Source organism: Lampris incognitus, chromosome 7 (genome assembly GCF_029633865.1).
Source record: "Lampris incognitus isolate fLamInc1 chromosome 7, fLamInc1.hap2, whole genome shotgun sequence".
Lineage (NCBI taxonomy): Eukaryota > Metazoa > Chordata > Actinopteri > Lampriformes > Lampridae > Lampris > Lampris incognitus.
Genome location: NC_079217.1, coordinates 38,397,003 through 38,411,629, shown reverse-complemented (window position 1 = coordinate 38,411,629; position 14,627 = coordinate 38,397,003). Strand labels below are relative to the sequence as shown.

General features: G+C 43.8%; 1 protein-coding gene across 1 annotated transcript in view; it reads left to right on the top strand.

Moving 5' to 3' along the window:
- Nucleotides 1–8,088, top strand: part of LOC130115234 (centrosomal protein of 164 kDa-like) — a 49,816-nt gene extending 41,728 nt beyond the window's left edge. Inside the window, exons 21-27 of the mRNA XM_056282851.1 lie at nt 3,982–4,162; nt 4,472–4,579; nt 5,016–5,118; nt 5,714–6,094; nt 6,326–6,398; nt 6,740–6,859; nt 7,130–8,088. Of these exons, the coding sequence (XP_056138826.1) occupies nt 3,982–4,162; nt 4,472–4,579; nt 5,016–5,118; nt 5,714–6,094; nt 6,326–6,398; nt 6,740–6,859; nt 7,130–7,226 (1,063 nt within the window). The 3' untranslated portion in view covers nt 7,227–8,088. The remainder of the gene's footprint in view (nt 1–3,981; nt 4,163–4,471; nt 4,580–5,015; nt 5,119–5,713; nt 6,095–6,325; nt 6,399–6,739; nt 6,860–7,129) is intronic.
- Nucleotides 8,089–14,627: the final 6,539 nt, after the last annotated feature.

Genomic DNA, 14,627 nt, shown 5'->3' with positions numbered 1-14,627 from the left:
GCACTTTCCTCCACTCTTGTACGTCACCCTGTGTTCCTCCCTCTTCTTGAAATATGTATTCACCACAGCCATTTCCATCCTTTTCGCAAAATCGACCACCATCTGTCCTTCCACATTTCTCTTCTTGACTCCATACTTTCCCATCACCTCCTCATCACCTCTGTTCCCTTCACCAACATGTCCATTGAAGTCCGCTCCAATCACCACTCTCTCCTCCTTGGGTACCCTCTCCACCATGTCGTCCAACTCATTCCAGAATTCTTCTTTTTCATCCATCTCACACCCAACTTGCGGGGCATATGCGCTGATAACATTCAGCAATAAACCTTCAATTTCCAGCTTCATACTCATCACTCTGTCTGACACTCTCTTCACCTCCAGCACGCTCTTGACATACTCTTCCTTCAGAATTACCCCTACCCCATTTCTCCTCCCATTCACACCATGGTAGAAGAGTTTGAACCCACCTCCGATACTCCTGGCCTTACTCCCCTTCCACCTGGTCTCTTGCACACACAGTATGCCTACCTTTCTTCTTTCCATCATGTCAGCCAGCTCTCTCCCTTCACCAGTCATAGTGCCAACATTCAAAGTTCTAACTCTCACCTCCACATGCCTACCCTTCCTCCTCTCTAGCTGCCTCTGGACATGCTTTCCCCCTCTCCTTCTCCTTCGCCCAACAGTAGCATAGTTTCCACCGACACCCTGCTGGTTAACAGTACCGGTGGCGGTCGTTGGTAACCCGGGCCTCGGCCGATCCGGTATGTAAGTCTTATTTATGATCCGCATATTTGATTTGGCAAAGATTTTACGCCGGATGCCCTTCCTGACGCAACCCTCCCCATTTGTCCGGGCTTGGGACCGGCACTAAGGATGTACTGGCTTGTGCATCCTCAGTGGCTGGGTTAATCAAATTTCCGCTATCACCAATTGCAATTTCACAGTCTAAGAAGGCTAACCTGTCATTTTTCATATCCTCCCTGGTGAACTTGATGTGGTTGTCCACAGAGTGAATGTGGTTGGTGAAATGTGGTACATTCTGAGAGTTAATTTTAACCCAGGTGTCATCCACAAATCTGAACCATGGCTGGGTCGTGTCCCTGGATTGGGCATCAGAGCCCTCTTTTCCACTTCCTCTACAGGTGCATCTCAAAAAAAATTAGAATATTGTGGAAAAGTTCATTATTTTCCATAATTTAATTCAAAAAGTGAAACTTTCATATATTCTAGATTCATTACACATAAAGTGAAATATGTCAAGCCTTTTTGTTTTAATCTTGATGATTATGGCTTACAGCTCATGAAAATAAAAAATCCAGTATCTCAAAATATTAGAATATTACATAAGACCAATCAAAAAAATGATTTCTAATACAGAAATGTCGACCTTCTGAAAAGTATGTTCATTTATGCACTCAGTACTTAGTCGGGGCTCCTTTTGCACGAATTACTGCATCAATGCAGCGTGGCATGGAAGCAGTCAGCCTGTGGCACTGCTGAGGTGTTATGGAAGCCCAGGTTGCTTTGATAGTGGCCTTCAGCTCGTCTGCATTGTTGGGTCTGGTGTCTCTCATCTTCCTCTTGACAATACCCCATAAGCCACAGAAGGTCATTGCTGAAAGGGCTGGCTGTTTGCAGAGTGCTGTGTCAAAGCATAGCCATGGAAAATTGACTGGAAGGGAAAAGTGTGGTGGGAAAAGGTGCACAAGCAACAGGGATGACCGCAGTCTTGAGAGGATTGTCAAGCTTTCCTCTCCATGGCTGACGCAACGACTCTAATGCATGCATTTGTTTCATCCAGACTTGATTACTGTAATTTTCTGTTTTCAGGTCTGCCACATGCTAGTGCTAAAAGACTTCAAATGGTTCAGAATGCTGCTGCTAGAATCCTAACTAAAACTAGAAAATTTAAACCAATTCTTGCCTCTCTTCATTGGCTTCCTATCCATATTAGATCAGACTTCAAGGTGCTTCCGCTGACTTATAAAATCCTAAATGGGCTTGCCCCATCTTACCTGTCTGATCTCCCTGAATCGTACATTCCATCTCGAGCTCTCCACTCTCAAAATACAGGGCTCCTGTGTGTACCGTAAGTTAAAAATAAGTCAGCTGGTGGCATGGCCTTTTCCTATCGGGCCCCGTTCTTGTGGAATAACCTGCCTGCTGCCGTCAGACAATCAGTCTGTTGAGTCCTTTAAATCCAAACTTAAAAGTCATCTATTTGCCTTAACCTACAATTAGTTGCCTTTAAATTGAGTACTTCATGACCTGTACTGCATGGCGGGTTGGTGTCTGTCACAAATTTACCAAGCACTGTTCTGCCAATGAAATTATAGAGTATAGATTATTGACTATTGACTATTGCAAGGGTTCTCTTTTCTCTCACATGTTTTCTCTCTCTCTCTGAATGATGTCTTCTCCTTTTTCTTCTCCCATGTATGTGAATGGTGTGATTTGAGTCTCCCCCATGTGCATGTGTAGTCTGTCCTCCTGCCAGGTCTTCATGGTGATGGTGGTCGCCACCTGGACACTGCTTGGCATCCTCCTCATCACATTCATTATATATCTTATAAATTCATATAAATTTGTTATCCTGTTTCAATGTTGTATTCTTATTTTTTTCCGATGTGTGGCTAATGTTTTTTCTTGTCTCTTCTCCCACGTATGTGAATGGTGTGATATGAGTCTCCCCTGTGTGCATGTGTAGTCTGTCCTCCTGCCAGGTCTCCAGGGTGATGGTGGTCACGTGGCTCAGGTCCTGGGCTGTTCCGATGGCATATGGATACTGCTTGGCATCCTCCTCATCATCTTCTTCATACATCTTATAATTTCATTATAATTCTGTTATCCTCTTTCCATGTTGTATTCTGTAAATTGTGTAAACACAACATCCATTGCACGTTGTCCGTCTTAGGAGAGATATCCCTCCTCTGTTGCTCTCTCTGAGCTTTCTTCCTATGTTTTATTCCTGTTAAAGGTTTTTTTTTAGGAAGTTGTCCCTTATCCAACGCAATCGTCTAAGGACAGGATGTTGTGTTAATGTAAAGCCCCCTGAGGCAAATTTATAATTTGTGATATTGGACTATACAAATAAGATTGACTTGACTTGACCATAGCTGAACCACCTACGTTGCTGTCAGTTCATGGCTTTCAGCATTTAAAACATTATTAATTCTCACCATTACACAGTCTGTTGACAGTCGAAATAAACAAAAATTTTCCCAACAGGCTGACAAAAATCTCAAAATACTGTAAATATCTAAAATTGTTTCACAGTTGTTTAAACAAATACATAGGAATCATTAAACATAGGATGGGAGTGAATCACACTGGGATGTTTTTCTAGCTCACTTCTGCCACTGTGTGTGGTTGTGTATGTGTCTCCTCTTTGATCACTACCTTGCCATGGTGGAGAAACTTGCATGTACCAGTGATCCCAAGCGCTGTGCCGTCCGGAGCTTGGCTCCTGGTAGGGTTACCCAAGGCGGAGGTCAAGGGGGAGGTTCAAGACGAAGTGCGATCCAACAAAGACCTCAACGGCGGAACTCGCAGATGTCGTCTCCAGGTCACAACAGCAGTGAAGGCGGACGAAGGCTGCAACAGAGGGTGGTCCCAATCGTCTCAGTTCTCCATGTCAGTGGATTCTTGTCACCCCCTGCCAAGGACTGTGTGGTGGCTTCAGGTGCATCAGCCACTCCACATAAAAAGCTGTCACACGCAGTCGTCCTCCCATTATGCGATTCCAGGATCGGCTTCTACGCCTACCTGAAGACCCAGAAGGATGATGGTCATACTCGACCCCAAGTGACTGCCAATGATGTGTGTGTGTGTGTATGTGTGTGTGTGTGTGTGTGTGTGTATGTGTGCATGCATGTGTACATGTCAACAAAATTACATGTCGATAAACATGAGTTCCTCCTTATTTCACCTATCTGACCTTTTTGTTTCTTTCTTCCTCCTTATCCCCTCCCAACCACCCAGCTTGCGTCGCTACATCTGCTCGGAGAACATGTCCATTCAGAAAGCCAGGCTTTTCCTGGAGAGTGAAAACAGTCATTTGATGGAGAGACAGGCAGCTCTGCGAGCAGCCCAGGCCAGCTCCTCTAAGGACCTCAACCAGGAAGCAGGGGTAACCCAGGAGTTGGTGAAGAACCTTCAGCAGGTAGGAGTAAGTGTGACCTCTCTCTCTCGCTCTCTCTCTCTCTCTCGCGCGCGCTCTCTCTCTCTCTCTCTCTCTCTCTCTCTCTCTCTCTCTCTCTCTCTCTCTCTCTCTCTCTCTCTCTCTCTCTCTCTCTCTCTCTCTCTCTCTCTCTCTCTGCTTTTTAGGAGATAGACTTAACATATACGTATGTTGATAGTTGATGCAAGTTATTTGGCCACTGCTGTCTTGTTTTGTTTTTTTCATCAAACCGTAACATCTCATTCTTCATCCTTCTTCCTCTATCCATCTATCTATCCCTCCCTCCCACAGGAGAGCAGTGATGTGGAGGTTTTGCGGCAGGCAGTTCAGAGAGGGAGCGCTCTCCTGCGGACAAAAGAGGAGCACCTGCAGCAGCTAGAGACCTCAATTGCAGAGGAGGTGACCTCATTACTTTTTTCTATTCATACTTGGCATAAAAAACAAGGAACAGCCCCCTCCCCCCAATTCACTTGGATATTGAATTCTGAATGCCAGTGTTGACATCAGACTGCAGGTACAGATAATGCTGGAGAGTAACCAGTAACTTATGATGTCTGTGGAGGTGTGGGTGTAATAGGCTTCAATCAAAAGGAAAAATCACTTTAATCTTAAATTCTATGTGGAATGGGCCTCTGGATCCACAACATGAGATGTTCTTTGATTGTGTTTGCTTGATTTATTGCTGTTTTATTTCCAATTATTTTTGCTAATGAAAGTCAAGCATCCCTCAAGGTCCACACAGAGATACCGGTGAGCCATGCCAAATGGACAGGAGCATACAGGTAAAGACTGCCGTTAGGTGTGTGTAACATGCTGTGACATTCTTCCTCTCCAGCCTCTGCTTGAGGAGCTATCCCGTGTGGCAGCGGACAGAAAGGTGACCTTTGACGTGACAGATTCAGACCTCAGCAGCACCGCGGACCCACAGGATGGTGCAGGTGACTGACTGCTGGTTTGCCAAAATAAAGCTGCAAATTCACTGAGGGGGCGAAATCGCGCATCGCCAGCTGCATTTCATGAAAATGGACTGAATCAGTTTCGTCTCTCAAATCCTCTTGAGTTAGCAAGACGAGGTGTAGGAAAATTGTAGGAGACATGTGAAAGGTTTTTTTTTCCCCAGGGTGGGGGAAACTATTTCATTTCATTTCATGTGTGCAGGTGCATGAAATGAAATGACAAATAAATGTGCCTGATGTTCCCGATTAAGACAAATGAGGCTTAGAATGTGAGAAAGCAAGAGCCACTCAACAGCAGGAAAGAAAGTGGTCTTTGTTTCTCATATAAAAATATAAATTCATTGGGCTGTTGAATTTTAGTTGTATTTGGTGGTGGAAGGCACTGTAATTAACTAAACTGTTTCACTGTTGAGTCACTCTTTATTCCTGTTCCCCTCAGTTTTTAAATTCCTTCATGTCACTCCTTCTCCACCCCCCCCACCCCCTCCCCTTTTGGGCGTCTTGAAAAGTGCTATAACAATGTAATGATTATTATTATTATTATTATTATTATTATTCTCCTTCCTTCCTTGGTCAGGTGGCTATCCTGCTGTCCCAGCTAAAGTCCAACAGTTGGCGGAGTCCCTCCAGCAGATCTCAGGCCAGCTTAACACTGTCCTGAGTGCGCTGGGTTCGCTGGCCCAGAGACAAAGCACAATACCCTACCCCGCCTTTTCTTTACCTCAGTCCTGGCCACACTCCACTATGCCCCCTGCCACTGGCACCTCCGTTCCCATGCCCCAGTCTCAGCGGTCCGGTGCCTTTGCTCCACCTCCCTCCTTAGGGCTCCCAGGGCGGTCTTGGGCCTGGGGGAGCCAAGGAGGTCACACGGCGACCCCTGTCTTCAGCACCTCCATCGCTAATGGACCGAGGGCTTGTGAGGATCTCATCAGCAGCCACTGGGCCCAGCTCTTCCCTGGTGCGTCAACGCCATTGCTGTCGTGCTCTTCATATAGGAAGGGATCTTTCACCTGTACCATCAAACTTAATTTGGGGTATTTGGTACATGACAATTTTTTTTTAATGTTTTTCTGTTTTTATTTGGTGTGTAAATAATGGCGAGTCAGGTTTTTATGATTTGTGATGTTGGTTTTGGACTGTGTTGCTTAACTTTGGCTACCTTTGCCTCCTTAATCTCCCCATCCTCTAGGGGCGGCTATGGATCCAGTAGCCTCCAGTACCATCAGGACCAGTTCAACTCACTCAGCATACACCACATCAAGGTAATTGGCAACACTTCTTCACAAAAGCCTTGCTTTTATCCTGCTAGTAGCTGGCAGCTTTCCACGAAGCTAAAATGTGCATTTTTGTAAAATTGTTTGTGTAGGTTTTGTGTTTTTACTCAGTCAGTATTTTTACTTGATAATTGAGTGTCACTTTTTTTTGACAAGATAGAGTAGAATGACAAAAAGAGTGTGATAACAAAATCAGATGTCCATATTTCATGATAAAATATGCACGTGTGTGTGTTAAATGGTGTGGTACTCCTGAATATGCATGTGTGTGTGTGTGTGTGTGTGTGTGTGTGTGTGTGTGTGTGTGTGTGTGTGTGTGTTTGTGTTAGGGAGCATGCCCGCAGCCTGCTTTCCACGCACAAGTCAGTGGAAGTTGATGGCCAGAGGCTGCAGGGGCTGATCGACGGCAATAAGAGATGGCTGGAGATGCGCAGGAAAGACAACAGCATGTATCCTTCTCACTGGGGTATAAAACACACTCACCTGCACACCTCACTCACAATCTAAGTAGCCAAGGTCATATAAATACCTTCTCAGTTGCAGGTTATACCACATCCTGCACATTTCATTGTCGTTGAACTCTCTGTCACTGCTGGAAAGACTTTAATCCTGCTAACTCATTCACTTTAATTTGAATAAACTTAAACCTACTGTAATCAGTTAACAGTTACGCCCGTACAATGTTAGGCCTGTCATTGTCCTTAACGCTGCCCGCTCAGACCACTATTCACCCGCTATCGGACCCCCTCCACCATGAACGGACTGGTTCAGCTGGGCTTGGACGATAACAACCAGATCAAAGTTTATCATTACTGAATACGGCACAGATGGGTAAAGAGGAACAACTGAAGCTCCGGTTTGCTATACTGTGATGGTATAAAAGGCTCTGGAACGTAAATGATTGTAAAGCTCAAGGGACTTGGCAGTAAGCATAACAAGTTGAAGGGCAATAGCTAAATCACTGGTGAGAAAACAACTGAAACAGGGAAACATCGAAGGGATATTTTTAGAGCAATTCTTTTGCCACTACAAACGGCAGAACTAGGGTGGAATTGGTCATTAACATGCTGGCATTTCACCAGTGGGTTAGAATGAGAGGTCAGGCAGGAGCAGCATCCGTGGAGCAGGTCGGGATTCAGCGTCATTCCAATGGAATGGACCCAGAGCTTTGGGATAATCTCCTCAATCACCAGGACAACCAAAAAGAGGCACTCAGTATTTTTGTTCCTCTTGAAATATCTCAGCGTATTTCGAAGCCAAATGGAAGGGGCTTGCCACTCAATGATTGCAAGAAAGTTCTGACAGGAAGTAGTTGGAAGTCAGTTCAGTACACATTAAATACAGACAACCTGCCTGGGACTATCTGAACTGCCTGTATGTGGTTCATCAATCAGATTTACAAAAAAATAAGCAGAAGAAACAGGAGGATGTTTGCACAGTCTGTTTCATGACAGGACATTTGATCGTCAATGAAATGGTAAGGTAATGGTAAGGACAGTTATGAGCATTAAAAACAACAAAGGCCTGTATCAGAATCAGAATCAACTTTATTGGCCAAGTGTGCTTTTGTATACAAGAAATTTTACCCTGGTTTACACTAGCTTCTAGTATTTGCATATATAATGCACAATAAATAAACAAATAAATCGATAGATAGATAGACAGATAGACAAATTAATAAATAAATGGAATAATGAATAGAATACTGGAGGTAAGTATGTATGCACAACAGATATGTCACTACTATACAGAGTTTTGTAATCGCTGAATAATTAATAACTTACGCTTATATATTATATTATGTACTTATATGCTAAAATATATACTATATATCTATTATCTATTATATAATTATACACTATATTATATACTTGTGTTATAATTATAACAATATCAGTACTAAGTTGTAACTAGTACACAGCAGTTACATGTGTATTTAAAATTGTACATTTGTATTGCACACCTGGTTTAAAGCAGTAGTGCACATCGTAGATATTTAAGTGAGACATCTTGATGAGAGGAGGCAGTTTACAAAGTGTCATGTTTACATAAGTGTCCATTATTGCACCATGCTGTTAAGTGTTCATCAGAGAGATGGCCTGTGGGAAAAAAACAGTTCCTCTATCTGGTGGTTTTGGTGCACATTGCTCTATAGCACTTGCCGCAGGGTAGCAGTTCAAACCGACTGTGTCCTGGGCCGAACCAGACCGGGATGGATGTGCACAGGACAGATTCAATGACTGCAATGCAGAACTGGCTCAACAGCTCCTGCAGCAGACCAAATTTCCTCAATTGCCGCAGAAAGAATGTCCTCTGCTGGGCCTTTATGAAGATGTGTTTGATGTTGGTTTCCCACTTCAGGTCTTTGCAAATGGTAGTTCCTAGAAACTTGGAAGGTCTCCACGGGGCTGTTGGATATTTTGAGGGGAAGCAAGTTCTGACCAGCTGTTGTCGTTGGGCTGGAGTGGGTGAGGGGTGTGAATTTGCCCCTCTCAAACCTGCAGTGGAAGAAACACAGGTCATCAGCCAGGTCTTTGTTTGCCTCGGCATGGGGGGATGGTCGTCTGTAGTTTGTGATGTCTTGCAGGCCCCTCCACACTGAAAACCTATTTTTCAGCTTTTCAGTGTAGCTTCTTTTAGTCACTCTGGTTTCCTTTGTCAGTGAATTTCTGGCCTGCTTGTACAGGGCTCTATCCCCACTACTGTAGGCACCCTGCTTGGCCTGCTGAAGTTGTCTTAGTTTGGCTGTGAACCATGGCTCATTATTGTTGTATGTGCCGAAGGTCTTGGTAGGCACACACATCGTCACAAAAACTGATGTAAGAGTGTATTATTATCTTGCTTTTTTTTATTTATTTTTTTTAGCTTTTTGAAGTTCAACTATTGTAATTCTGTGTGCATTTTAGGAGTAAATGAAATGAAAGCCGCTTTATTCGACATTGTATTCTTAGAACGAATTGTATTCTTACAATGAAATTTGTCTTCTGCATTTAACTCATCCTATTGTATAGGAGCAGTGGGCAGCTGCAGTGCCCAGGGTATACTCCAGGTCATCTTTCCATTGCCTTGGTCAGGGACACAGGCAGGAGTATTAACCCTAACATGCATGTCTTTGATGGTGAGAGGAAACTGGAGCGACCAGTGGAAACCCACACAGACACGGGGAGAACATGCAAACTCCACACAGAAAGGACCTGGGACGGCCTGGGGTTAGAACCCAAGGACCTTCTTGCTGTGAGGCAATGTGCTAACAGTGCTAACCACTAGGCCACTGTGCTGCCCTAATGGGAGAATGTGAAAGACAATGGGTGTATTTTTTTTTTTGGTATTCCCCCCCCCTTTTTTTTTCTCCCCAATTGTACTTGGCCAATTTTCCCACTCTTCCAAGCCGTCCCGGTCACTGTTCCACCACCTCTACCGATACGGGGAGGGCTGCAGACTACCACATGCCTCCTCCAATACATGTTGAGTCTCGAGCTGCTTCTTTTCACCTGACAGTGAGGAATTTCACCAGGGAATGTAGCACTAGGAAGGCTCATGCTATTCCACCCACAGTTCCCCCTCCCCCTCCGAACAGGCGCCCCGATCGGCCAGAGGAGGCGCTAGTGCAGCGACCAGGACACATACCCACATCTGGCTTCCCACCTGCAGACACAGCCAGTTGTGTCTGACCAAGTCGGAGGTAACACGGGGATTCGAACCGGCGATCCCCGTGCTGGTAGGCAACGGAATAGACCGCAACGCTACACTCGGTGTACTTGGCATTCAGTTTTTCTCTCCCATGGTCCCCATTTCTCTGCTTACAGATCTGACAAAGTGTGGCGAAGACACTCCTCTTGCCCATCTTAACAAGTTTACAAGTGTACCAAATTATGCAATTAATCAGTTCAAATCTGTAACGTAGAGTAAATGTGTGCAAGTGAATGGGAACTATTTTAATGTCAACATTTTTTCTATACAGTGCTATACATTCAGTCCAATGATGCATCTAGGCAAAGGGAGATCAACTCAGTTGGATTTTTGTGCAAATATGTTTGTGCAGAGTTTGTACTGTATTTTTCTATGAAATATTTAATAAATATAATTTGTCTATTTCCTGTGTTCTGGTCCCATGATCTGTTAGAGGTTAATATAGTGTAGTGTGTGTTTTCTTTGATTATACACACCATTATTGGTCACTTGCCAAAAGGAATGCTAAGCGGTGCGGTGGCCTCTCGCTTCCTGGTGTAGTGATCGCCGCGGGTCCATCACTTAGCTTGCTAGGTAGGACCTTGCATATGGTTTCCTCAGTGGCGTAGGCAGAAATTGTATTTTGGGTGGGCCAGTAAAAAATTGGATGGGCCAACTTTTCCTAGAAAAAAGGACTTAAAAACTAAAGTAGAATAAACTAAAGGAGAAACATAGACAAACTGAGGAAACCGACACTTTTATTTGTAATATTCTGCTTTACAAAATCAATAATAGCAAAACACTGCCTACAGAACATGCTCAATCAACAGAGCTCAGGAATGGCTGTGCACAACACTATAGACAAAAACCTGTCTATTACATCAGAGTAAAATATATTTGCTTCTGCAGAAACAGCTCTACAGCGCATGGCACTGTTAACTATTTTATTGCACAAAGTTGCCAACTAAACATGAACACAAACAGCAATTGCATGACATGGCATACATCAGACTTAATTGCACTACTGTAATATATCCCTTGTGCATTAATTACAGCCATTGTCACTTCACTACCATGGACAGCTCACAAATGACAGCAAATATGCAAGCTGTTCTCATAAATCAGCAGTAAAAAACAAAACAAAGAATGAAAACACTCAGCTGAGCATGAGTTGAATTAAGAAATAACACCCTCCTTCATTTCTACTAACTAAATCACACATACAGTGCACCCGGAATGTATTCACACCCCTTCACTTTCCCCACATTTTGTTATGTTACAGCCTTATTCCAAAATGGATTTAATTCCTTTTTTTCTCATCAATCTACACACAATACTCCATAATGACAAGGTTTTGTAGAAATTTTTGCAAATTTATTAAAAATAAAAAACTGAAATATTGCATGCACATAAGTATTCACACCCTTTACTCAGTACTTGGTTGAGGCACCCTTGGCAGCGATTACAGCCTCAAGTCTTCTTGGGTATGAAGCTACAAACTTGGCACACCTATATTTGGGGTATTTCTCCCATTCTTCTCTGCAGATCCTCTCGAGCTCTATAAGGTTAGATGGGGAGCGTTGCTGCACAGCTATTTTCATGTCTTTCCAGAGATGTTCAATGGGGTTCAAGTCTGGGCTCTGGCTTGGCCACTCAAGGACATTCACAGACTTGTCCCGAAGCCACTCCTTCATTGTCTTGGCTGTGTGCTTAGGGTCATTGTCGTGTTGAAAGGCAAACCTTCGCCCCAGTCTGAGGTCCTGAGCACTCTGGAGCAGGTTTTCATCAAGGATCTCTCTGTACTTTGCTCCATTCATCTTTTCCTCGATCCTGACTAGTCTCCCAGTTCCTGCCGCTGAAGAACATCCCCACAGCATGATGCTGCCACCACCATGCTTCACTGTAGGGATGGTATTAGCAAGGTGATGAGAGGTGCCTGGTTTCCTCCAGACGTGACGTTTGGCATTCAGGCCAAAGAGTTCAATCTTGGTTTCATCAGACCAGAGAATCTTGTTTCTCATGGTCTGAGAGTCCTTTAGGTGCTTTCTGGCAAACTCCAAGCGGGCTGTCATGTTCCTTTTACTGAGCAGAGGTTTCCGTCTGGCCACTCTACCATAAAGGCCTGATTGGTGGAGTGCTGCAGAGATGGTTGTCCTTCTGGAAGGTTCTCCCATCTCCACAGAGGAACACTGGAGCTCTGTCAGAGTGACCATCAGGTTCTTGGTCACCTCCCTGACCAAGGCCTTTCTCCCTCGATTATTCAGTTTGGCTGGGCGGCCAGCTCTAGGAAGAGTCCTGGTGGATCCAAACTTCTTCCATTTACGAATGATGGAGACCACTGTGCTCTTCGGGACCTTCAAAGCTGTAGAATTTTTTTGTACCCTTCCGCAGATCTGTGCCTCGATACAATTCCTTCGACTTCATGGCTTGATTTCTGCTCTGACATGCACTGTCAACAGTGTGTGCCTTTCCAAATCATGTCCAATCAATTGAATTTACTACAGGTGGACTCCAATCAAGATGTAGAAACATCTCAAGGATGATCAGTGGAAACAGGATGAACCTGAGCTCAATTTTGAGTGTCATAGCAAAGGGTGTGAATACTTATGTACATGCAATATTTCAGTTTTTTATTTTTAATAGATTTGCAAAACTTTCTACTAAACCTTTTTCACTTTGTCATTATGGGGTATTGTGTGGAGATTGATGAGAAAAAAAGGAATTTAATCCATTTTGGAATAAGGCTGTAACATAACAAAATGTGGGGAAAGTGAAGGGGTGTGAATACTTTCCGGATGCACTGTACATTGAAATCTGGTTTAAATTTAGCTTCTGTGAGGAAAAAATGAGGAACTCGTTTAAAATAAACAATGTAGCATAATAACAGCAGGCCTCCAGTATGTGGCTACCAGTGATTAAAGTGGGCCGGAGCTACCCGGATCCCGACACCGGCACTTCCCCTCCTCCCCCAAGTCAACCGGAGCTGAGATCCGGCACTCTGTAGACAGGAGTAATTTCAACCTTTTTGTCACAGTAAAATTTAAAACAAAAAACATGATGCAGCCAATTCACAAGCATTACAAAATAAATCGCAAATAAAGTCGTTCTTCTATTTTTATACTACTTTACTTTTTCTAAAAGTTTGAATGATATCGCGTCCTCACGTGACCCGCACCTGCCTGCTGTCTGGCTTCACCAGACTTGACGTCAAAAGAGACTGGCTTCACACTCACGGGTCAGGGTCAGTTCACCGCACCAGGCAGACGACTCGAGAGAGCGTCAACCTGCTACCTGCACTATTATCTTGGATTGGGGGGCATAAAGAGTGAGTATCTTCAGTGTATTTCCAATAGTAATTTCAATAGCTTTGTCTAGCTCTGCTGTGGTTTTCATCCAAGCAACTAACGTTAGCGAACGTAACGTTTGCTAGCTAGCTAACTAGCTATCTTCCACCTGGTAACGTTGCTAGCTAGTTGCTGACTTTGCTGGCTAGTTGTTTGAATGCTGCTAGGCAAGCTAACTACCGGTAGCGTCCGGTAACGTTACCGGTAGCTAGCTAGTTATGTTTGTCCAACCTTAGCTCTGGCCATGCAATATTTTCATTCAAATAACTAACTAGCTAGCAAACGTTAGCTACCGGTAGCTATTATTAGCTTGTTTCAGCATTCAATTTTTATTGCTGAAAAACTGGTTTGCTTTATATTATGATTGGAATTGGAACATTAAATGTTGTGATGACTATTAGTAAAGTCATGAAAGTCTGTTCAGTGGCACTTTCAACTAATACAAAAGACTGATTAAAATGCATTTCAATTTTTAAATTGAACATGTAGCCAGTAATTTATTGAGCATGTAGTGTGTGTGTGAGTGTGCATGTGCTCGTAGGGTTAATTTCCTGATTTGAGACGCAGTATTGAGGCCGACTATCACTCCCACACTTTTGCCCACCTCTCTAATACAGAGATCCCCCACTTACCAAATCCCACTTTAACCCCTGGTGGCTACTACACAACGCACCGTTATTTAAAGTGAAATCCCTTCACATCACAAATATGTAGCAGTGGAAAATGAATAAAACAGGCCTACCTTTTGTTTTCATGGCCTACAAAACAAGGCGCAAACGCCTGGGTTTTGCATTGAATACATTGACGATCTCATCATAGTTCAAAGAGTCACAGAGTTCCTTTTCAAAGGACAAAATGGACAGGTTGTTGAGACGGGCAGTACTCATGGATGCTCTGAGGTGCGTTTTAATCCGACCTGCAGTGGAAAACAGTCTCTCAACACTACAAGAAGTCATGGGAAGAGTGGTGATGACTCGAAGTAGTTTATTGAGGTTAGGAAAAACATCAGAAGCACAAATGTCCAAAACTTCCATGAGGAATGGAAATTCAAGCCCGTTGGCTACTTTCCGACGCAGTTGCTCAATGAATACTGTTAACTCAGCATCCTCAACCGAGATGTGATAGTGATCACATGGGGTCTGCAGGGACTCCCTCTGCGCAAATGTCTTAGAGTGTGGAAGAAACGTTGCTGCTGCCCTCATTA